This window comes from Symphalangus syndactylus, chromosome 3 (assembly GCF_028878055.3).
Source record: "Symphalangus syndactylus isolate Jambi chromosome 3, NHGRI_mSymSyn1-v2.1_pri, whole genome shotgun sequence".
Classification (NCBI taxonomy): Eukaryota; Metazoa; Chordata; class Mammalia; order Primates; family Hylobatidae; genus Symphalangus; species Symphalangus syndactylus.
This window is the reverse complement of record NC_072425.2, coordinates 138,234,285-138,259,230: the sequence shown is the minus strand read 5'-3', so window position 1 is coordinate 138,259,230 and position 24,946 is coordinate 138,234,285. Positions and strand designations below refer to the sequence as shown.

The window sequence follows — 24,946 nt, the reverse complement described above, 5'->3', positions numbered from 1 at the left end:
CAAGATCCCAGGGAAGGCAACAAAGAGGTGGCACAGGGAGAGCGGCCATGGGAGGAGAAGAGATGCCTCATTCTCGGCACCTGGAAGGGAGGAGGTGGAGAGGATGCAGTGACAGTCATTTAAGTGACAGGGTACATGGAGGGTGAGAGGAGGAGCGAGATCAGGCCATGGAGACTCTGATCTGTCCTGAAAGCTCACAGTGAATAAAGTAAAAGCCTTGCACTCAGAGGCCGATCGGTGCCAGCTGGCTTTTCTTCCTAAGTTACCTTGCATTCCATATTCTTGGCTACCTGATGTCACTCAGGAGGCAATGCCTTGGGGAGGCAATATAATTGGATGAAGCTAAAAGGTTTGCAAATTCTGCCATTGCCAAGGAGAGCCCTGAGAAAGGAACACCCTCGACTCAGACAGGCTCGGCTTCTCTGTGTCTCAGAAACCCCACGCATGCTGCCTCCACCCTGGCACCACTGCCCGTCCTCTCTCTCTGTGAGTGAGAAATGGAAGAAAAGAGGGAGCTCAGAGGCAGGAGTTCAGAGGAAAAGAGAGAGGCTAGAATGGCAACAGGCTTGATGGCTGGAGGAGGAAGTCGCAGAAGACGATGAGAAGGTATGGGAGGAGTGGGGGAAAGTGTATTTCAAATATTTAAGTATTGGAAATAAGACCACATATTAGAGTTTTTGGAGAGAGTTTTCCTTTAAACAACAGACCTTGACCTAGTTCTCCAGCAAGGTCTTCTACAGCAAAGTCTCCTTGCATCCCTCAGTTTACTACCCACCTTGAGTCTTCAACAATATTTCCTTTTCCTAGACACCCTCACCTCATTCCTGGCCTGGCAAGGGTAATCCTCAAGGCCTCAGCTCTAGGTCTCCTCTTCCAGGAAGCTCTCCCTAAGGTTCCCCTGGCTGATTTAGGTAACCCCTCCTCTGTGCTCTCACGCCCTCCATGAGCAACGTTTTTGCAGCACTTCATGTTACATGGACATTAACTGCTAATGTCTGTCTCTTGCACTAGACTCTAAGCTCTCTTAGCACAGAGGCCAGGTTTGATTCATTTTTCTACCCCCAGGACTTGGTAGAGAATAGGCATCAACACAAGCTCATGATACTAAACCAAGCCAGAGCGATGCTCAAAACCCCACTCTTCTCTGATGGCCACCTGACTGGCAATAAGTTATAAAGACACAGGCTATTAGAGCCCTGAAAACCTCCCTGTTGGCCTGAACCACGTCAGACTTGGCTGCGATGAAGCCTGAGAGTGGGGGCAGGAGCGAGGCAGTCTGTGTTGAGCTCTGGCTGTGGATGGCTGAGATGGGCTATGGTGGTGCTCCCGGGAGTGCCTCACCTTCTGCAGCTCACCACCCTACCCTGTCTGGTCTAGAGATAGCACATTTATTTCTAGCTTCTCTTGGCTTAGTGGATTTTCCCATGTCCTGTGGTGCTGCCCAATGCAGGGAAAGGTCAGAGTCATAGAAGGACCCTGTGTCCCAAAGAAGCACTTTCTTATCACCCTCCATTTCTGAGGGCCCCAGCAGTGACCTGCACTCTGGGCTGTGTTTTACCCAGCACTTCATTTCACACTGTCATCCTGATGGCCATTATTCTTCAGGCTGAGGGAGAGATGATGACTAATAATAACATCATGGGAAAGCAAATGCAAATCATTGAATAAGCAGATCCCACAATGAATTTTAATAATCTGAAGTAACTGTTAAATCTAGCCTCCACGTCTCAGAAGAAAAGAACCCTCGATGTGCCCTGAACTTGGTCTTCTTTCAAGAGTTTGAAAGCTGTATACTCTGTTTCCAACTTGCGCACTTAGGACATCTCAGTGACTCAGAAAGAAGTGCCCTAGCAAGGAGTCCCCCCACCTCTTTAATCCATTTCTCCTTGATGCTCATTGTCTCCAATGACCCCCTATTGTGGGTTACACTGTGTCCCCCCAAAAGAAATGTTGAGGCCTTAACCCCCAGTACCCGTGAATGCACTTACTTGGAAATGGGGGTTTGTAGATGTAATCAAGTTAAGATGAGGTCACACTGGATTAGGTGGGGCTAACTCCAACGAACGGTGCACTTAAAAAGAGAAGGAGATTTGGACACAGAGAAAACAGGGGACACAGAGGGAAAGAGGCCATGTAAAGGCGGAGGCAGAGGCTGGAGTTTATGCTGCCACAAGGCGAGGAACATTGAGGATTGCCCACAGCCGCCAGAAGCTAGAAGAGAGGCAGGGGGTGGTGCTTCCCCAGGACCTCATGGGGAGTGTGAACCTGCTGCCACCTTGACTTTGGACTTACAGCCTCCAGAACTGTAAGAGAACGAGTTTCTGTTGTTTTAGGCCACCCAGTCTGTGGTATTTCATTATGGCAGCCCTTAATAAACTAATTCGCACCTCCCCTCTCCATCTCTCTGTGAGGAAGAAGTCAGCTGTGTGGTTCTCCGGGCTTGGGACTTTAGCAATAAGTGCATTTTGTGAGATTGGGGCAAAGCACATGCCTGGAAGGAGAGCTAACCCACTGGGGGCTTAACCCTAAAGTAGAGGGAAAGGGAAGGTAGAGACAGTGGGGAGTGGGTTATTGTGAAGGAGAGGGAAGGGCAGCAAGAAAGAAGAGTAGGTGAGCTACTCAGGACCCCACGTCTATACATGAAAAGAACTGGGAGGATGTCTGAAACCAACATGCGTAGCCTCAGATGTCGTGGTACCTAAATGCAGAGTGTGTGTAACACAAGGCAGAAAACACAATTCATCATAAACTAGATGAGACAGGACCCATGAACAGATTACATTTTAAAAGAAAAGAAAAACATGAAAGGCAGAAAGGCCGAAGAGCACCGAATATCAGGGAGATACGTAACTGCATGAAAACACCTAAATCTAAGGGTGGAAAGATATCGCATAAGGAAACAAAGAGTAAAGGACAAATACGATGCAAGCAGCGTGGGCAAAACGATTGACATATTTGTTTTAACGTAAGATGAAAATGGATAGAGGGAAGTTGTTGTAATGGGTAGCTTTGACTATCCAAACATCTAGAAATCTTATGTGGCCAAAAGCCAAGCCTCTGACACACTCCTAACTTGCCTCAGTGGCAATGTAACCTCTCAGATCATTGAAGCAGTAACTACCACTGTGACAAAATCACGGGAACCCTGGAAGAAAGTGGTTATTGTGTCATTTCATTCATTCATTTTTTTTTTTCCTCTGACAGAGTCTCGCTCTGTCGTCCAGGCTGGAGTACAATGGCGCAATCTCGCCTCACTGCAATCTCCGCCTCCCGGGTTTCAGCAATTCTCTGCCTCAGCCTCCCGAGTAGCTGGGATTACAGGTGTCTGCCACCACACCTGGCTAATTTTTGTATTTTTAATAGAGACGGGCTTTCACCATCTTGGCCAGGCTGGTGTTGAACTCTTGACCTCGTGATCCACCTGCCTTGGCCTCCCAAAATGCTGGGATTACAGGCGTAAGCCACCATGCTCAGCCTCATTCATTCATTTGACCAGTGTTTCGAGTGTCACTAGGTGCAGGGGGCTGCCCATTCATTCAACATAAAGATGAATTAGGTATGTATGGTTCCTGCCCTTAAGCCCATGATTAGAGGTGAGAGCACTTTAGACATGAAGATCACGAAAAATACAGCCTGATGAATGTAATAATGGCTACTGGAATAAACTGTTAGGAGGAGCAGAGAGGAAAACAACTGGGATTTAGGTCTGTGGTGTGCAAGCAAGGGAAGAGGACGACACAGTGAAATTGCTCCCTTAGATGATAAAAAGGTAGATTTTCAATAAACATGAAAGATAATTCAAGAGGCCTGGGAATCTCTCTTTGTCTGAGAAGGAAGTTGAGGAAATCCCGAGGCAGGAAAAGAAGTCAGTATACTTGCCCAGGGAACTCTTTAGTTAGGTTTAGATAGTTTAGTTCAGTATAGCTCAGAATTTTTAAGAGAATGTATACAAGATGAAAAGGAGTGTCTTTAGAGATAGAAAAATTATGACACAGACCTGTGATAATAATGTCAAGAAGGCAAACACCCTAAATCAGCTCCCTAAAATGCTAAAGCCGAGGCTGCTGGCTTGATCGTTAGCATTTCAAGTCATGTGCAGAGCAGGACCCTGGAGAAAGAACGGCTGGGCCTGTGGCTGGAGCTGATGTCTGCAGGTCAGGCGAGGAGGGCACAGAGCTCCTCGGCCCCGCTGCTCCTGTCTTTGTGGTCAAGGAAGTGCTCTTTGGGTGAAAAGGGTGAGAAGCTTAGAAAGAGGGAGTTGAAGCCCAAGTGAGTAAAGGGATTGTAGGGGAGCCCCAAGTCCTCCAAATGCATGTGAGACTCAGGAACTCACAGATCCCGTGGGAGCCAAAAGGGAGACCAGGAGAGATGGAGGGAGGCCAGAACAGGTGAATATCACCCTGATCTCAAAAAAGGGAAGTGGGTGGACAAGGACAATAGCATCAGTTAGGGAGGCCTAGTCTGTGCAAGGTAGGTGTTTCTTTTCCAGATGGAGTGGCCAAGCTAGGAGGTTAAGTGACTGCCTGTGGTCACACAGCAGCCACCAAGCAGGGATGCTAACCTCAGTCTGTGCTCTCTCCAACATGCTCTGCTGCCATATGAAAGGCACTGCTTCCAGAGCTGGCTCTGCCTCCTAACTTGGTGTATGTGACTTGGGCAAATCATTTTTTTCTCTGAGCCTCTGTTTCCTTCTCTGTAAGATGAAGCAATAGAAAATCTAGGGCCTATACTATGATTTTCTTTGGATTCTGGACCTGCCTGATTCAGCTGCAGCCTGGCTTGCTGACCGCATCCTGATGTCTCCACGATTCCCCCTTTGAGGGGGCCTCGTGACTACTCACCAGCACGGTGTGCTTGTAAGCTCGGTGGATCACGATGCTGTAGCCAAACACGGTCACGTCCACCTGCTTAACCCACAAGGCCAGTGACGGGTCCCGGTCCTCATTCTTGGCTGTGACAACAAAATTGGGGAAAGAGTCTGAGCTCGGCCTGCTTCCTGTAGTGCATAGGATGAGTGGGCAGCTGGTCTGGAAGTCAAAGGGGAAGCCATCAAAGGTGAGGTAGTGGCCGTAGCCTGAGACGATGCAGGAGGCGTCGGTGCGGGCTTGGCAGTAGTACAGGCCACCCTCCTCCAGGCAGTACTCATCGTCCTTGCAGGGAATGGTCTCACAGTGGACACTGTTGTCTGTGCCATTGCAATAGCAGAAGATCTGGCAGTCCAGGTCCACCCAGAAGGTCTCATTGGTGGCAAGTTGGTGCCCCTCAAAGTTGCAGCCACACTCACTCCGCATGACACACTGGCTGCCCAGTAGAGCATAGCCCTCATCACACTGACATCCCTCAGAGCAGCTATCCACGCAGATGGGGCCCAGGGCAAGGGTCTCACAGGTCTCTGTACATGTGATACACTCCTCAAAGTGGCTGTTCTCTGGGCACTCCAGTGCTGCAGGTGGTCAAGGAGAAGACGGGTTTGAGAAAAGGACAAAAGTCAGAGACAGAAGTGTGTGTGCATGCACGTGTGTATGAGTGCATGTGTGTCTGTGAGTGCATGTGTATGTGTGCATGCATGCGTTTGTGTATGCATGCATTTGTGCATGCATGTGTGTGTGCGCGCGTGTGTGTGAGTGCATGTGTGTGTGCATGCATGTGTGTGAGTGCATGTGTGTGAGTGCATGTGTGTATGTATGAGTGCATGGGTGTGCACACATCTGTGCATGCGAGTGTGCATGTGCACGTGTGTGAGTATGCATGTGTGTGATTGCATGTGTGTGCTTCTGTATATATGTGTGTGGTCTTATTTGCACAGTACAGTGAGCTGTACTCATCCTCATTTGGGAGATGCAAGTCCCAGTGGCACCCCTTCATTCACACACTCTGCTAGGGCACCTAGCTTTCCACATAGAAGGTTTTGAGTCTAAGACCCAGAATTGAGCACCTGCTACATGCCAGGCACTGTCCTAGGCACTTTTATGTACCTTATCTCAACAACCTGGAAAGTAAGGTAAATCTTATCATTCTTATCTTACAGGTAAGGAAACTGAAGTTCAGTGATTTAAATAAATCTAACTAGTAAGTGCCAGAGTGAGATTTAATCTGGGTCCACTGACTCAAAGACTCTGGAGAGGGAGCATTGTATGTTTTGGGACCACAGAGACCTGTGGATGCTGCTAACTTAACTCTGGGATGTTATTTCATGTCTTCAGAGCTTCTGTTTCCTCTTTCATTAAGTATGAACCACATTTAGCTAGCACGGTTGTTTTGAGGGTTAATAATCTAATCTATCAAGAGGGTCTCCAACAATGGTATGCCCTTTCTCCTCTTTGCACCTCCTTCTATTACACAGACAGGCTATATGTAGGTATTTTTACTCGGCAAATTGGCTTCTAGTCTCTCCCTTTGTCTTTCATTTCTCTGTTCCTGGTGCCCTCTGGCCTCGTCCGCCTCCTCATCATTCTCTGCAAAGGAGGTCATCACCCCGCAGCCCCTTTGCTCATGCACTTTCCCCTTCCTGGACAGCCCCCCACCCACAAAGACAAATCCCACCCATCCTTGAAGTCTCACTTCAAATTACCCATCTTCCCAGAAGCCTTCCTTGAAAGATCAAGTCTCTTGGTCCAAAAGCACAGCACACACTTGTAATCCCAGCACTTTGGGAGGCTGAGGCGGGTGGATCACCTGAGGTCAGGAGTTCAAGACAGCCTGGCCAACATGGTGAAACCCCATCTCTACTAAAAATACAAAAAAAGTTAGCCAGGCGTGGTGGTGCGCACCTGTAATCTAAGCTACTCAGGAGGCTGAGGCACTAGAATCGCTTGAACCTGGGAGGTGGTGGTTGCAGTGAGCAGAGATTGCGCCACTGTACTCCAGCCTGGGTGACAGAGTGAGACTCCGTCTTGAGAAAAAAGAAAAAGCACATAAAATGATAACAGCACGGGATGCTCACCATGTAGTGGTGGGCATACTTCCCATTTCTCACTATTACTTTAATGGCTCTCAATTTGCCAGGGGCAGGGACAGAACTCAGGAGCACAGAAGAAGCCTCCTACAAGTCTGTGCAATCTAAAGATCGGCGAAGTCCCCGCCATCTTCTGGGAAAATAAGATCTCACCTTTAAAAGTTTCTTTGGCTCGTATACATACCATCACTCCTTAATACTGTTTTACAATCCAAGGACACGGAGGATATTACAGAGAAATAAACTGCATGGCAATAATAGTTCTGCCCACAAGTACAGATACAACAGTTCTGCACTGTGGACTGAAAGCCAATCATTTTTTCCTCTGGGCTAAAGGACTGTCTCCACTCCCATTGACTACAATAGCACACGGCTTTGGAGTTGAAGGCTAGTTCAGCACTCATTATATATGTCTGCATAGAGGGATTTTCACATTTGTCTTTAAATTATGAATGTTCTAACACTGCAGATTTATGGTGATAGCAAATAACATGACTTATTTAAATGGCTCTCATTTTATGACTTATCGTGTTGTCTGAATTTGTCTGAAAGTCTGGAACATACAGACGTGGAGTAATAAAACTTCCCCTAGGCCCAGGAATGCCTCTGTGAAATTATTTAATTGGGCAGCCTGGCTCTGCCAACAGGAGGGCCAGTTAAAAATATCTGAACACAGAGGCAGCAGTTGTCTCTCTCTAGGTTCAAAGAAGATTGTGTTCCTGATTCACAGCTGTCGTCCAGTTCAATCCCCACTATGCAAGACTCCGACCAGATTAATCCCTTAGTGCTTGGAGGCCTGATGAATCAAGTGTGCACTATCCAGTCCTTCTCGCCAGATCCATGTACACAAGATCTAGATGAGACATCCTGGGGGGAACATCTCAAGTAGGAGCCCTGGCCCTCAGCCCAAGAAAGCCATGTTCCATGTGACTGCTTCTGCCCACAACTTCCCTAAAAAAGACACTGATAGAGCTTCCTCCAGGTCTGCTGGCCCAGATGAGGGATAGTGAGAAGCTTTTCTCAGTAGCTGTCACATGCAGGGAAACAGGGAATATCACCATCATGCCCTGCTAACTTGGCACACATGACGCCACCAAACTGTGCTCCGTGCAGCACAAAAACAACTCAGAACCATCCCCTGCCGGGTAGGAGTTAGCAGTCTAAAAGGACGGCACTGAAGTGGCCTGGCAACAGAACAGGTTTGGTATGGGGGAGACTCAGCCAGCCTGTAGCATGAATGAAATACAACTGGGAGGGTCAGTGTGGGAGCAGAAACAGAGATCGTGTTGGATAAGCTGGAGATAGGACAAAAGAGGATATAGGGAGGTGGATGGAAAAAAAGACTTTGGGAAAGTATGATAAGGTCCCACCTGATGTGGTGGCCAACAGAAACCGTGGAGGCTCTCCTGCTGTAGGTAGCTTCGGAGTCACAGCATCTGCTATTAGTCCCTCCCCGGGGGCTCATCAGGGACACAACTGCCCTTCTGAGATGAAAACCGCTAAGCTCTCCACATGCTCCTTGGATTTCCCAAGGTCAGGAATCATAGAGTTAAAAAGATATGTATGTATGCGTGTGTGTGTGTGTGTGTCTGTGTGTGTGTGTGGTGTGCTGGTTTTCATCTCTGTCTGTTGAAAGGACCTAGAGGCAAAGCAAAGGCGCCCCAACAGCAATGGGGTCACCTCCCTTACATCTTGGTTTCTAATAACACTCCCCACTCACCAGGGCTTCTTGGAGTCAAGCTGATTCCAGCACGGGGCAGGGAAGATTAAAAGATGAGCGTGAAGCACCCTGTTATGCCAAAAGGAAGAAAGTACTCAAAAAAATGACAGAGGCATGCTGAAGGGACACAGGAGCCAGCTTGAAGGAGCTCCTACAGGCCAATCCAGAGCAATTTTAACACCAAAAATAATTAATACATGGAAGATGAAATATAGATGAAATTTAGACCACTGGAAAAAACAGGCATCCATGTCCAGATTGATAAGACGACTGATAGACAGACAGATAGACTGACAGACAGGATATTTGCACACTCTTAAAGTATTTCCCCACGGGTTGCTTATTAGTTGCAAGGGAATGCTCACAGTGACTCTGCAGCAGAGACATTTGACAACACCTTGACCAGGGAATCAACATGCACATCACCAATGAGGGGAGGCTGGACAAGATCATGCTTCTGTGTGTGCTGTGATTCCACGAGAAAAACCACGTGGCACCTGCCCGGGAGGCTGAGTGGAGATGCACAGCTGAAGCTCCTCAGGATGGAACATCAATCCCAATGGAGGGTCATTCTGTTTCAAAAAGCATGGAGGCTGTGTTCTTCAAAAATGCCCATATCAGAAAAGACAAAGAAAAACTAAGTCATTATTCCAGATTAAAGGAGACTAAAGAGATATGACAATGAAAAGCAACGTGTGATTCTAAATTAGGTCTGTACTAAGTGCCCCACCCAGGCACCCCCAAAGAGCCGTAAAGAACATTGCTCAGTCAACTGACAAAATTGGAATACGGATGTTAAATTACTGTATCAATGTTAAATTTCCTAAGGTTGAAAACTGTACTGTGGTTATGTATATAAATGCCCCTACTCTAAGGAAATACATACTGAAGTTTTACGGGTAATGAGACATGAAGTCTGCAACTCACTCTCACACGAAGGGCAGGGAGGGACGAAGGAAGAGACAGGGAAAGGGAGGGAATGATAAAACAAATGAACAAATGTTATTAATAGGTTAATCTGGGCAATGAGTATACAGGTGTTCTCTTATGTAGCTTTGAAATTATTTCAAAATAAGAAGCTAAGAAAATAAACAAACTTAGGAGGAAATACAATGGGCCAGGTTTCTCACTCTCAGATAAAAAATGGAAAACTGGCCGGGCGCAGTGGCTCACTCCTGTAATCCCAGCACTTTAGGACACCAAGGTGGGTGGATCACGAGGTCAGAAGTTCAAGGCCAGCCTGGCCAAGATGATGAAACCCCCGTCTCTACTAAAAATACAAAAAAAAAAAAAAAATTAGCCAGGTGCAGTGGCAGGCGCCTGTAATCTCAGCTACTCGGGAGGCTGAGGTAGGAGAATCGCTTGAACCTGGGGAGGCGGAGGTTGCAGTGAGCTGAGGTCATGCCACTGCACTCCAGCCTGGGTGACAGAGTGAGACTCCATCTGAAAAAAATTTAAAAAAAAGGAAAACTAGAAAACTCAGTGGTATTGGATTGAAATTGTAGGTTCAGTATGAACTCACGGTGAGATACAGACAGAGGCAGATAAAAAGAGAGAGCAACACACCTAGCTACATAAAAATGTGTATGGAGGGTGTGTATAGGCACATACATGCATTTCTGCACTCTCTCCACTAAGGAATGCTAGAATCAATGACACTCTAGGAAGAGTGGGCACACCTGACACCCAGATCCTATCTCCTCAGCACTACACTCCACTCGAAGGAACCAGAGATCCTTGGAGAAATGGCTAATCCAAGGCTAGAGCAGAGAAAGTACAAGATGAGCCCGGAGTACACTGTGCCTCGTGGAAAACAACGAATGATGAAGCAAATGTCAACAGAAACCACTGCCGGAGGGGACTCCCACTGGCCGTATATGGAACATTTTGAGCATAAAACAAATTATGATAACAGATACAATCGGTTAAGTAGGAATCCATGACTCATCTAAACAAATAAAAATAAATAAATGGGTGAAAAGGACATCTCTTTACAGTAGAATGCCAACTAATAAATGCAGGAGCCATTGAATTAGAAAAATATTGCCATTTCACAAACAGTAATAAATGATTCAGGCAAAAATCATCACTGGATGCTAAATCTAGTGTATGCAAGTTCAAGGAATAGAATAGCTACCTAAATTTAAAGTATTTCCCTGAAAAATATGTATTAATTATACGATAAAAAAACCAGTAACTTTCCGTGGAGAAATCTGACAGACACTACCTTAAGCAAGCGATCGAATCTATCATGCTCAGTGTAATGCGACAAACCAACATCAGAGGCCTCCAGATATGACACACTGAGAAGACACATCATTGCTTTTGTGGTATTCCTGCCAAAAATGCATAATTTCAATGTAACCGGGAAGAAATATAAGCCAACTCAAACTGAGAAACAGTCCGCAAAATAACTGGCCTGTACTCTTCAAAAACGCGAAGACGATGAAAGTCAAAGACTGAGGACCTACTCCAGATTAAAGGCGCCTACAGAGACATCATGATAAGATGCAACATGTGATCCTGGATTGTACTCCAGGGTTTGGTTTTTGTTTTGGCTGTAAGAGACATGATTGGAACCACTAACGAAATATGGACATGGTCTTCAGATTACATAATAGTACTGTATCAATGGCAGTATCCTGATTTTAATGATTATGTTATGGTCATATAACTGTTCTTATACTTAGGAAACACACTGAAATATTTAGGTACAAACAGGCGTAATGACAGCAACTTACTCTCAACTGGTTTAGAAAAAGAGTGAGTATATTTTCAGAGACAAAATTAGAAAGAAAATGTGTTAAAATGTTAACGATTAGGGAATCTGAGAGAATGGTAGACTGTATTATTCCTGCAACTTTTCTGTAAGTCTAAAATTATTTCAAATTAAAAAATACTTTTGCCAATTAAAAACGGAGGAAGATAAATAGCCATCAGGGATGAATCCTTTGTTTTGTTTTGTTTTTGAGACGGAGTCTTGCTCTGTCACCCAGGCTGGAGTGCAGTGGCATGATCTCGGCTCACTGCAAGTAACGCAGCCCAGGTACAAGCGATTCTCCTGCCTCAGCCTTCCAAATAGTTGGGACTACAGGCACCCACCACTGCACCCGGCTAATTTTTTGTATTTTTAGTAGAGACAGGGTTTCACCATGTTAGCCAGGATGATCTTGATCTCCTGACCTCGTGATCCACCTGCCTCGGCCTCCCAAAGTGCTGGGATTACAGGCGTGAGCCACCATGCCCGGCCGGGGATGGAATCTTAATGACAGCCTTGGCTTTGGTGTGGGGCCCACCTTTGTGGTGGGAGAGGGTTGTGTGCTGAAGGCCAGATGAGGCAGTTCTCGCTCCACGAGTGGGTCCTGCCTTCTGCCATGTTACTTCTGCCTGTGGCCTCCCCGATAACCAAGGGTGTTATGTATCAGGTCTTCCCAGCAAGTTTTCTAATGACTACTAGTACTTGCCACTGCATTGCTGAGAGGAGTCAGATACTCTTGGGACAAAATTAAAAGCCAGCAACACAGAACTCTCTTCATACCCATTGTCAGGTTTGCCCTGGGGAGCATGCTAATCTCCATGCCCTAAAGGCGCCCTAGCCATCACTTCCTATTGAAATGAATGGGGCTCTTCTTTGCCAAGGGAGAAGGCACCTACAGAGCCATCACAAAGATTTCTAGTCCTTTGACGGTGCCTCTACCCTCTGCTAGATAAAACCACATGTAAATAGGATGGTTAATTGTTCTACAGTGAGGAGGTACTGTGCAGTTAGGAACAAAAGTAAAGATGAGAAGCTATCTGGTTTGGGGTGATGAGTCTTTGGGAGGACACATCAGACTAGGGTAAGTATACACAGTAATTAACATCACCCTCGAGCTCAGTCCCACCTGGAAGGGAAGTCCTGAGGAAGGCCCAGTATGGCATCTATTTCCCACCTAGAAAGCCTCTTCCAGAATCCAACCCCAACTTACGGCAGAAATCATAGGTCCGCCAGGGCCCCACCTCCACGTCGGCATTCTTGCAGGCGCTTGCATACCGGGCCACAGAGTCACAGAGCTCTGACTCATTGCCCCCACTCTGGCACAGGCGGAAGAGGCAGGTGCGGTAGTAGGCAGTGACGTTCACCACCCCATGGCACTCCAGGAAGGAGCTGTTGGAGGGGTCGTTGATGATGCCGCACCTGGAGCGGCTTCGATAAAACTTGAGAAGCTCTGAGTCATTGTTGCAGGCCTTCAGCAGGTCCCCACACTCTCCGTTGCAGATCTCCTCGAAAGTTGTCCAGCTTTCCAGGAACACTGCCAGGTTGTCCGTGCACTTGCCGTTGGGGAGACAGAACTCGTCACTGGCGTTGGCATTGTAGAAGCCGCACAAGCCGCCCGTGCAATTGAAGTATGTGGTGGACAGCCGAATGTACAATAGACCTATGTCTGAGTACTGGACAGTCACCACGCCCTTGGACTCCACTGTCGTACTGTTTTTGTTTCGATAAATTTCCAGCTTCCCCGAAGGATGGAAAAAAGGCAATTCCACTTCCTGACCATTCAGCTGAAAAATCAAGTCATTCTTATCAATTCCAGGGACACACAGAGCACTTCCCATTTCCTAGGCTGTGGGATAAAGACACGGTCTGCCCTTTTGCTAGCCTTTTGAGAGAGGTCAAGAAGCTGATGGAACCCACACAGATACCAACTGATTTGTCATGGGCTTCTTTATTTACTTCTTTTTGGATTCCCCTGATTAGACCCATTTGCTGTTTATTTGTGTGTTCTGGACCCAAAGCTAGCCCAAAACAAACTAAACTGAAGTGTGAGAAAAATCGTTTTAGATACGTGACTCCTTCCTGCTGCCTGGCATCTCTGTTTGGTACCTTTCAAAATAGCTCCCCTCCTTCCCTGCCTTTCTGGCTCCTTTTCTCTTCCAGTCTTACTTTTCCTGTGTCCCTGCTCCTCAAGGGCACATAGCATACCTCTAATGATCTAGCTGTCCATTCTTCTATCTACTTCCTGCTAGTCTATTAATAAATAAATCTCTGCCACTGTGGCAATGAGAATAAAAACACATCCCTTCCAGTTTGTGGATGTGTATTTTATTATCTCCTTGGGCAGTACTGTGTTGGCTTTTGTTTTCCAAACTAGACTTCAGGTGACATAAAATGCATGTTGCATCCCAGTTCTGCAACAATTAGCTGTGGGACCTTCACTTACTCTTTTAGTAAGTATCTTCACGTGAAATGAAGAGTTGCACTAGATAATTCTCAAGATTCCTTCTAGAGCTAAGGATCTATGAGTCTGGGTGCCTAATGATGGGTTTTTCAGAGCAAGTCAGAGGGGCGGGAGTCACCCCTTACATCACCCCACATAGACTGGCATGTACGGGTAGGGGAGTTAGTAGGGTGCAAGGGTTAAGAGCACAGATTCTGGAGCCAGCCAGGCGGGTGTGAATCCCCCTTCACGGTTATGTGTCCCTGTGGAAGTTACTTAGCCTCTCTGCTCCTCAGCTTTCTCATCTGTAAAATGAGGATCATAAGATGAAGTGTGATACTGCTTATAAGGGGCTTAGAATAGTGCTTGGCACATAGTAAGTGTTCTGTAAGTATTTGCTATTCCGGAGAGCTAGTCCTGCTCTATCTAATTGGAGAAATCCCAGCTGCATGCCATTTCTCCACCTGGTAAGTCTTATTTGGTGCAGATCATTAGAAAACGCTCCCCTTTGGAGCCGTCTTCTTTCTAAAATCCACTCATAGGCAGTGGCAGAAAGGCAAAGCTGAAAAGGATGGCGAGCTCCTCCTCCCGGCTGGACGTACCAGGAAGCCCTCCAAAGGAGCAAGGAGCCTTACCTTGACTTCCGAAGCCCCGATGCCTCCTATCTTGACCTCCTGGTCGGCCACCAGGATCCGAAGTCCCCGCAGCCAAGCAGGTCCTGCATCGGGCTTCTTCTTGTTGATGTCGATTTCCAAGTACTCTGGGCGCTCAGGGCAGGTCTTCAGGAGGGTGTAGGAGAACTCGGAGGGGAAGGCGTAGGAGGCGCCATCAAAGGTGTGCAGCACCTGTTTCTGGCTGAGCAGGCACACGGTCTCCCGCTTGGGGAAGCAGCCCTGGTAGCCGTCCTCCACGGCGCACACCTCCCCGCTGCCGCAGGTCTTGTTGAAGCAGTAGACGTCCCCGCCCTCCTCGCACAGGCACTGCACAGTGCAGTTGGCCGTGGCCCAGAAGAACTCCCCCATGGTGTAGTAGTGGCCGTCGAAGTCGCAGCCGCACTTGTGCAGCGGGACGCACTGGCTGGTGCTGAGGACGAAGCCCTCGTTGCACTCGCAGCCCTCCGTGCACGGCGTGGCGCAGTTCCGCGAGGCCGTCAGGTCGGAGCACGTGTCGGGGCAGCTGCTTGTGCACACGGAGTAGTGGCTGAAGCTCGGGCACTGCACTGTGGACACTGACGCGGGGAAAGGAAGAGAGCCGATAACAAGGTGAATGGACCCCGAGTGCTAACCGGCCAGAATCTTAACGCTCCTCCTGGATCATTTAGTTCCTAGAGTGAGTCAAGCGGCCACTCGGGGAAGAGAGAATTGAGGTTGCATCTGTAAAACCCAGCTCAGTGACTCTCCTAATAACTACTGAGCAGCGTGATTGGACTGTGAACTTTTATTGGAATTTGATCATCTTGACTAAAATTAAACTTTCAGGATGCCATCCTTTCTAGACTACCGATTACCCAATATACGTTTATTATTTGATGATCCACACTACCGAGATCTTTTAAGAGCTTCCACTGATGGACATATAAATTGATCTGATTTTAAAGAGCATGGCCCATTCTTGGAAGGAAATAAATCCAATTTTCAGGAGAAATGGAAAATGTAACCATTAGAGGAGTAGTTTGAAAACGTGAAATTTGTAACAGGGAGGCACTTAAAATACCTAAGTGTGACCAAGGAAGGCTGTGGGGATGAATTCCCTGGGATATTAAAAATAAGAAAGCACCCTGGCTACCTCCAAAGAATTCAAAGAATTTGTGTGGCTGTTTCTCCAGGAGACAAGGTAAGATGTCTTCTAAAGGCCCTTCTTGCCTTAGAAATCTTTGGTTCTTGCTTTAATAACATCTGGGTCTACATAAATGTTTGAGTCTGGTTGAATCCAACAAGCAGGGGCTCAGGGGCCTAGCAAACTAGCTGTCTGAATTAGATAGAGTCCATTGAGCCAGAATAAGAGAGAGAAAATAAAGAGAAATGTAGAGGATGGGAAAGTAGTGCCACTAGAAAATATATATCTGTAGCCATTGTAACATTTTAGTTAGGTAATTTGGATGCTCTTGGCTTATATAAGGATCAAACAGAAGCCATATTCAATCTCAACTTGAATCCAAATATGGATGCTCTGGTCATAAGAGAGGCTGGTCAGTCACACAGCAAGAATACAGTTGCTTGTATTGTAGTTTGACCAAAACTCTTAAGAATTGAACCTGATACATGATGGTTTATGTGACTCCAACTTATACTGATAGGAAGAATTCTCCCTCTAGCCTTGGAACTTAAAGAAACTTTTAAATCTTCTCACCTCCCTAGCACTCTCAAATGCATGGATTACAATTTTCTATTTACTCATACGGAGAAAACCAAGGACTAGGAAGGAAATGAAACCTATTTGTTTTTAAACTGTGTATAACTAGAAAAAGAAATAAATATTTAAGTGGGATATGAGGAAAAAATAATGAGACAATTAAATGGTACAAAATGCTTAATCCAAAAGTATAATTCAAAAGAGCCAGGATTTCTCTCAAAGTTGGGGCTTTTCCTAACCACTCCTAACATTTAAGAAAAAGGGCTTCTTTACTCATATGCTGTACTCCTCATCTGCAGCAGCAGCAGGGCACAAACCCTAAAGGGTCTGACAGTGGAGAAGAAAGTGCCAGGAACAATTGCTACAGGTTCTATGTGGGAGGTGAGCTATTTTCCCAAGGGCTAGTTTTGATGACCCAGGCCCACAGCTGCATTAACTCAACAGCCACAAAAGTAGCCACCTCCACCTTTGGACACCGCACCTCCTCACTCAACTCTGGAGCTGCCGTCCCCTGCTACGGGACTTCCTGCCATGCCTTTCATGTTTCCAGACAATGTATGTTCATCAATGGGTTCTTGTTTCCTAGCTGTGGTATTAGGTGGGGGCAAAAGTAAAGATCCTTTCACAATTCGTTCTTTGTAATTTGTGCAATTTCAACGTCCCCCTCATTCTTGGGTCACAAGTCTTAACAGGAACATTTGGAGGAGCCCCCAAAGCCTATCCTTGCCCCCTGCACAAGACAGATCTGTCATGGGGATGGGATGCCAGCTTACCACACCCAGTCTGGGTTCGCCAGTCTCCAACTGGAATGCCAAGGGCTTGGCACACAAGAGCATAGGCCTGGATGGCTTGGCAGAGGAGCGTGCCATTGTCCCTCACACTGCACAGGTCATACACGCAGCTGTGCACAAAAGCAGTGGGGTCCACGACAGTGCCACACTCCCACAGAGGGCCGTCTGTCTTGTTGAGGAAGCCGCAGTAGTCAGAGCCAAAGTAGAGGGCTTCAGTGGCAGCGTCGCACTGGGTGCAGTTGTCGATGCAGCCGGAGTCGCACTTCCAGTCCGCGTGGTACACACGCCAGCTCTCTCCCAGATCCAGGACAGACATGGCCGGCCTGCCATCCGGGCGGAGGAAGTCATCCAGTGGGTTTTTATTATAGTTTCCACAGAGTCCGCAGGTAGAGTTTATATAGGAGCCTGGGACGGAAATGGAGGCGTAGTGCTGGCCATCGAAAGTCACTAAGAGCCCAAAATCTGTTTCCACGGCAGTAGACATGCCACTTTGGTAGATTTTCACTGTCCCCAAGTCTAAGGTGACGGGCAAAGAAGTCACTAGGTCATTAACCTGCCAACAACAGTAATAGTGAAAGGCAGGTGAGCAGGTGCCCAGGCACTGGGTTCCAGCAGAGATCAGGAAAGGAACGCAAAGCAACTCAACACTCCAGAGACAATGGCCACCTTAACGGTCCAGGCTCCAGTGGGCTTCCCTCTGATTAAGGCAAAGGCCTGGGGGAAAATGGAGAGAGCTGCTTGTGGGCCAGCCCAAGGACTGTGTATATGGGCTGTGATTGCTGTGGCATACGAGTGCCACTACGGACTCCTCTGGGGACTGTGTGGTTGTCAACATTTCCTGGCTGGCTCTTGGCTAGCTTCAAATCTTTTCTTCAAAGACCAGTCACCTCCCTTTTCCTCTGCATTCCTCTAAATATCCATTCTTTAAGTCTCCGCTTAAGTCATGCATTTTCCAGGACCCCCTTCCTGGCTTTAGTCCTCCCGACCCTACTCTCAGCTCGAGTGTGTGCTGGGTGCACCGCTGGACACCATTTAGCTTTGAGGCTGTCTTGATGTAGTATTCTCCAAGTGTTGTACTTTGTAACTTCCTTGTATCAGAACTATGTCATGTAACCATTCAACAACAACACAATTAAACACCTGCTAGGTACCAAGCACTATGTCAGGAACTGAGATGTAAAGGGTTAAAAAACATAATTGCCCCTGCCCCTCAGGAGCCTTCAGTCTGCTGAAGAAGAGGGACATGCATCGATACTTACAACATACTCTCTAACTGTGAGTCAATAGAGGATAAAATGGGAGAGCAGTAAATGAACATTGAATCCAGCATAGGGGAATCACATAAGGTTTTTAGAAGCAGTTAAGTCTAACCTGGGTCTTTAAAGATAAATAGAAGTGGCCAAAGGAAGAGTAGGGGAAGGGCAGAGAAATCCAGGACAAGAGAGCAGAGGCAGGAGGGTGAGGAACAGCTGGGTGGGGCTGGGAGGCAGACACTGAGGTGTTACTGGACTACAGAGGGAAGAGATGGCTGAAGATGATGCTGGAGGTACAGGCAAGGTCCATTCATTCTACAAATATGTATTTAGGCCTTTCTGTGTACCTAGCACTGTTCTAAGAGTTGGCAATTAGCAGCAAGTGAAATGAACAGAAATCTCTGCCTCATGGAACTTACATTTTAGCTGGGGAGACCAACAACAAGCAAAATAAATGAGTAAAACTCATGTCAGATGAGTGTTAATGCAGAAAAATAAAGAGCAGGAAATACTTTTCTAAAAAGTGCTAAGGAAAAGGGTTTCTAATTTTAAATAGATGGTCAAGGAAGACTTCCTTGGGAAGGAGACATCTGAGATAAGGAAGCAATCCATGTGGTTATCCGGGGTGAGAGCGGATCTTGAGGAGGGAACAGCAGCCTTAGGTTGGGAGCATACCTGGGCACTCCCAGAATTACAAGGGGTGTGGGGGACAGTGTGGCTGGAGAGAGACAGCAGGAGAGGGCAGCAATAGATGACATCAGAGTGAGAAGAGCAGCCAGAACAAGCAGGGCCTGTCAGCCATTGTAAAGACTTTGGCTTTGACACTGAGCAAGATGGAGAGCCCAGGGAGTGTTTAAAGCAAAGGGTCGGCACGATCTGACTTCTGTTTTAAAAGAATTGCTCTGGCTTCTGTGTTGAGAACAGATCTTGGAAGGCCTTTTAAGCCATGTTAAAAACAAAACAAAAGTTGGATTTCTATTCTGTAGGGAGAGCCCTTGAAGGCTTTTAAGCAAGGGAATGACATCAACAGATTGGTGTTTTAGAAAGCTCCTTCTGGCTAGCATGAAGAAATTATTGAAGGAAGTTGAGACTAGAAACAGAGAAGCCAGACAGGCAACTGCTGCAGGAGTCCAGGGAGGTGATGAGGATGAGAGCCTAAACTAGCTGCAGACATGAGAGGGAGGGATGAGCTTATAGAACACACACAGCTGGACATGGTGGTTTTTCAATGGGGCATGAGAAATGAGGGAAGAATCAAGAGTGAGCCCCAGGCATCTAGTATGGGTGAGTAAGTGGCTTGATAAGCCTCAAAGAGAGAGAGTTAATTTTCTTTTTCACACTTACCATGCCTAGCACCTATGGACACCCATGCTCATGGGCTGGGATGGAATGACTTGTCTTAGAATAGCCCTCGGTGGGCTTGACCATAAGTGCACGTAAGCTTTCCAGGGTGTCCTGGACCCACACTGATTTCTGGCACATGAGAAAAACAAGGGTCTTACCTGTCATCATTGTTGCTACTTTCTGAGTTGTCTAGGAGATGAGATGATGGTCTGAGCATCCCTTCCAAAATTTACCATGGCAGACGCCACTTGCATCTCTCTGTCTCTATAGATTAGTAGTTGGTCCTCACCAGAATCACCCTTAATGGTCCATTCACTACAATGTAGGCTTTTGCTAGAATGTACTTCAAAACTCTTCCAGCCTCTACCAATTACCCAAAGCTGCTACCACTTTTTTTTTTTTTTTTTTTTTTGAGACAGGGTCTTGCTCTATCTCCCAGGCTGGAGTGCAGTGGTACAAACATGGCTCACTGCAGCCTCAACCTCTCTGGCTCCAGTGATCCTCCCACCTCAGCCTCCTGAGTAGCTGGGACTACAGGTGCCCCCCACAACACCTGGCTGTTTTGGCTTTTTTTTTTTTGGAGAGACAGGCTTTTGCCATGCTGCCCAGGGTGGTCTTGAACTTCTGAGCTCAAGCAATCTGCCCTCCTTGGCCTCCAAAAGTGCTGGGATTATAGGTGTGAGACACCGTGCCCAGACTGCTACCACATTTTTAGGTATTTATTACAGCAGCACCCCACTCCTGGTACCAATCTTCTGTTTTAGTCTGTTTGGGCTGCTAGAGCAAAATACCATAAACTGGGTAGCTTATAAACAACTGAAATTTATTTCTCACGGTTCTAGAGTCTGGGAAGTATAAGGTCAGGGGGCTAGAAGATTCATTGTCTGGCGAGAGCCCACTTTCTGGTTCATAAATGGCACCTTCCAGCTGTGTTCACATATGGTGAAAGAAGAAATGAGCTCCCTCTGGCCTCCTTTCTAAGGGCACTAATCCCATTCATAAGGGCTCCACCCTCATGACCTAATCACCTCCTCAAGGTCCCACCTCCTTATACCATCACCTTAGGAGTTAGAATTTCAACATATGAATTTTGAGGGGACACAAATATTTAGATCATAGCAATGGGGGAAGGGAATAAGAAAATAAGCTTGAGAAATAAACCATCCTGCAGAGAGCTAGAAGTAAAAAGAAAAACCAAGGAGTTGATTAATTAATTCTTATCTCCTGGTAGAGGGTTAGCCAACTCTTACTAGCTGACCTTGCCTATAATATGGCTTTTCCTATCCTAAGAAAAAAGGAAGAGAAGAGCCATATTATAGGGTAGGTCAGCTAGTAAGAGTGCTGAACACTTATCCATTGTTCTGTGCTGGTAAGTGGAAGGGGAAATCTTCCCCAATGTTGGTATAATTATGAATGTCAAATACGTCAACTGCTGAATGGGCTCCTCTGCTCTTACTTAAGCTCCTGCTAGCAAGGGACAAAGTCTTACTGTGTCCCAAAGCAGAAGCCATGGGGTAGGCTGGTTCTGGATATTTCTACAGTCCCCCCACCATCACAACCCCCAGGACGCCAGTTTCCCTGCCTCTGTTCTTGTTGCACTCAGGCTGACCTGACACCTGGGTGACTGTGGGTGTCAGTAATGTTCCAGTTGATACCTTTTTTTTTCTGGCATAAGTGATCATTGCACCCCCTTTCACTCTCACTATAGAGTCATTGTGCTTGTGTCCCACAGTGCTTAGAGCAGGAGACCGCAGAGAACTCTTGTCCCCAACTGTAATTCCTTGCTTCATTCCTCTGACCCTGTCCTCAACCTCAACCTATGGTTAGCAGACAGCTGATAAGCCTTGCCTATTCACTTGCTTTTCTTCTGCCTGCGTTCTGACCATTTCCCTCTTCCACAGTACCCCTCCCAGGATGTGGGTGGGGGCAGGGGGAAGAGGCGAGAAGTGGAGTCACAGAGGCACAGGTCTTGGAACTGAAAGAAAGTTCCATGGGAATGGTCATAGGGAGCCAGCATGCACCAAGGGCCTACTGTGTGTCAGGCTTTGTACTGGACATTGCCCTGTGGCTATTCTATTTAATTCTCATAACAGCCTTAGGAGGTCCTTATCATTTTCTCCTTTTATAGATGAGGAAATTGAGGATGGGGGCTGGTGTGACTTGCAAGTGACAGAGCCTGACTCCTCCTAGTCGAACTCCAAAGCCAGGTTCTCTCCACTTCTCCCTGCTGCCTGTATCCCAGTGCTGAGGAGAGGCCTCCAAGGCCAGCTACAGCCCAGGAGCCCTGCCTCCTAGAGGGCCCTGTCTCACAGACAAAGAAAACAAAGCTCAAACAGGCCACTCAGCTGGCGGTGGTGATGTAGGGATTTGAACAGGCCCAGCCCCAGAGTCCAAGCTGCTCATCGCCATGGGCTAGTTGGCCTTGGCTCCCTGTTCACTAGAGCACCCTAAACTACTCATGTTCATGTGGGGAAGAAAGATGAGTACTGGTATTAGCTAGAAGGAGATGCTACTTCTAGATGGATTTTTACTTATGCTGCCTTTCTTTGGTCCTACTGGTATATCTAATCCTAAACTGTTTATTTTGTTATTTGAGAACAGTTCAATGGGGGAAAATCCATGTACAGAACCCAGCTCCTAATCCCAGCATATGGAGACAGTGCTGGAGAAGGGGGATCTGTGTTTTAGAAGAACAGATCTTAGTGGCCATTTCTGGCCTGGCACAGCATGGCTGAAGAAGTCAGCTGCCTCCCGGCATCTCAGGTTCCTTCCTGATTCCCAGCCCTCTCCCTGCCTGTCCCCACATCACCCTGGGTCGGGGCTCTGCCATCCATGGAGCCAGTCTCCCCAGCAGGGCAGGTGTATTCAGAGACGCTTGGAAACCATTTGGCAAAAGGAAAAGGAAGCCATTGTTAGCTCGCAGTTGGAGTCACATAACCTTTTCTTTCTGAAACATTTACATTCACATCCACATCTCCCTGTCGCTACAGAAAATTGAGGAATCCATGCCCTATGCTTGGACGATGGAACAGAGTCACGCAAAATTAGCAAAGCTGCTGGGCCTGAAAGAAATGACAGTGTCCCTTTCCTTCTAAAAAAAAATCTGACTGAGAATGAAAAAGAATTTTAATCAAAAAACAAAATAGGAATAAAGCATGAAGCTTTCTTTTTCAACTACTGATATCATACACATCATCCCCAAATACAGGAAAGTAGGGGGAAGCTAGTGAAAATTTTTTCTAGCTTGAAATGCCAGCATCTATCTACAAGGATAAGTATAGTGCTCAACAGCACAATATAAATTTAAAAGGGAAAATCTCCAAACTTCTGTATCTAAACTCTTAGCCTTGATTTGATATACAGAGTTGTCCCTACAGAGACTAACCAAATAGCAAGCACACTGGCATTTCAACCACAGTAATAGCCCACTTTCCTCATTAGGAGACTGATAAACTGCACAGACCTGGGAAATGCAGAGCCAGAAAGAGTGGAATTAGTTCCCTGGCCCTGCCTTTTGTTGGACATACTACATCAATTAAAACTACAACACATTTTTTAAAAAAAGAAATAAATCCCTGCATTGGCATCAGTTCTGGTTTGTGATCTCTGTAATGACCTCCGTGCGTGGGGATTAAGGATTGCACCGGGTTGCAGCAATCAACCCCTTGTGGTCTTGGTTATTACTGCTTGAATAAATACACGGTTGCAACAAGGTCTTGATTAACATTATGAAAACTGGGGCCTGCACAAATTGAGTAATTGCTAGTAGCTTTTTGCTTTCTCTCTTTTGTTGATGTCCCTGCTTGAAATCCAGGTGGACAGTGACAGGAATCATTTGCATATGCTAAACTGGCCAGCAGAGACCCATGTTCTTCTCTGTTATTCTAGGTGGGAGTTGGGGACTGTATTCGAGGGGTGTCTGGGCAGAGCTTTCATGGGACTTTCCCACCCAAGCCTCACTAAAGAAGTCACCAAAACCAATCCAGGTGCCTCCACAGGTGGTACCTCTGGAGACATCAATTGATTTGGAAGTTTCTCTGAAAATGAAGCAGCAGCTCTTGAGCAAACAGAATTGGGGCTGAGGTGGGATGAGGATTATTAATCAAAGGCTGTAGTGAATTGGGGGTTTGTACTGTGTTTGTACCATCTCCAGGGCATGGCTATGTGGCTACAATTATCGCAAGCCAGGACCATAAGAAACTTATCTCTTTCCAGTTTTTCTGAACTGTGTGTGTGTGTGTGTGTGTGTGTATGTGTGTTTTTGTGAATGTGTGTGTCTATCAGTGTTTATGAGGGAACTAGGAATATAAATGTACTCTAAGTTTAAAAGCAGATAGACATGTTGAGGAGAGAGCTTAGGATAGCTCTTGTACACATAAAATTTGGCCCAGTAAAGTATTTTACAAGCTATTTGCAAGGCAGGGAGAGCTGTGCATCTCCTTGGCACTCTACAGAGACAAACAGCAGAACCAGTAGATCTGGGGAAGTCTTCCCTAGGCTGAAGAATCTCCAGCTTCTCCACTTCCCCGTGAAGGATAGAGAGGGTCTCACCTTGACTTTTCCATAGCTTCCTTTGGGGATGAGAATCTTGTAGCCATTCACCTCCACTGAGAGCTCCTTCACCCAGGAGACAGCTGAACCTCCGCGGTGTTCGTTCTTGGCCTCCACACTGAAGAAAGGAAGGCTGGAAGTCTGCAAACACTGTCGGGCCAGCAAGTAGGCACAGGAGCCTTGGAAGTGGAAGAGGAAGCCGTCAAAAGTGTGGTAGTGTGGCTCCCCAAACACCACGCACGTGCTGGTCTCCACAGCGCTGCAGTAGAAGAATTTGCCTTTGAGTTCGCACACCTCGTAGGGGCTACAGGAAGCCTCCTGGCAGTAGATCTCATTGTTGAAATCCAGACAGCGGCACTTGATGGTGCAGTTCAAGTCGTCCCAAAACACCTCCCCTCGCCGAAGGAACTGTCCTGGGGAATAATGACATTAGAGCCAACATTTACTGAGCATTTACCCTCTGTGCCAGGCATTGGGCTAAATGCTTTACTTCCATTATACCATTTAATCCATGTAAGAACCCTGTTAGGGAGGTATGGTCACCCTCATTTGACAAATGAGGAAACTGAGGCTTAAGAGAAGTGGAGTAATTCATCCAGGATCACTCAGCAACTCCGTGGTAAAGCCAGGATTCCAAGCGGAGTCTGTCTGAATCCCATCTAAGCTCTTGGTATTATTATCTCCATGGCTGGTGAGCAAACTCACATTCAAGGAAAACCATGTTATCATGAATCCATGGAAAAGGGTATGACACTTGGAAGTCATTTCCTGCCTTTCCTTCC

The 24,946-nt window shown here is 46.8% G+C and overlaps 1 protein-coding gene across 2 annotated transcripts in view; it reads right to left on the bottom strand.

Annotated features, from left to right (window-relative positions):
- TECTA (tectorin alpha) overlaps positions 1-24,946 on the bottom strand; it is an 84,757-nt gene that overhangs the window by 43,893 nt on the left and 15,918 nt on the right. For both annotated transcript variants that reach the window (XM_055273503.2, XM_055273504.2), the window contains exons 6-10: positions 24,165-24,577; positions 16,999-17,569; positions 14,509-15,101; positions 12,644-13,217; positions 4,842-5,443 (exon numbers count right to left, since the gene is read on the bottom strand). In XM_055273503.2, the coding sequence (XP_055129478.1) occupies positions 4,842-5,443; positions 12,644-13,217; positions 14,509-15,101; positions 16,999-17,569; positions 24,165-24,577 (2,753 nt within the window). The remainder of the gene's footprint in view (positions 1-4,841; positions 5,444-12,643; positions 13,218-14,508; positions 15,102-16,998; positions 17,570-24,164; positions 24,578-24,946) is intronic.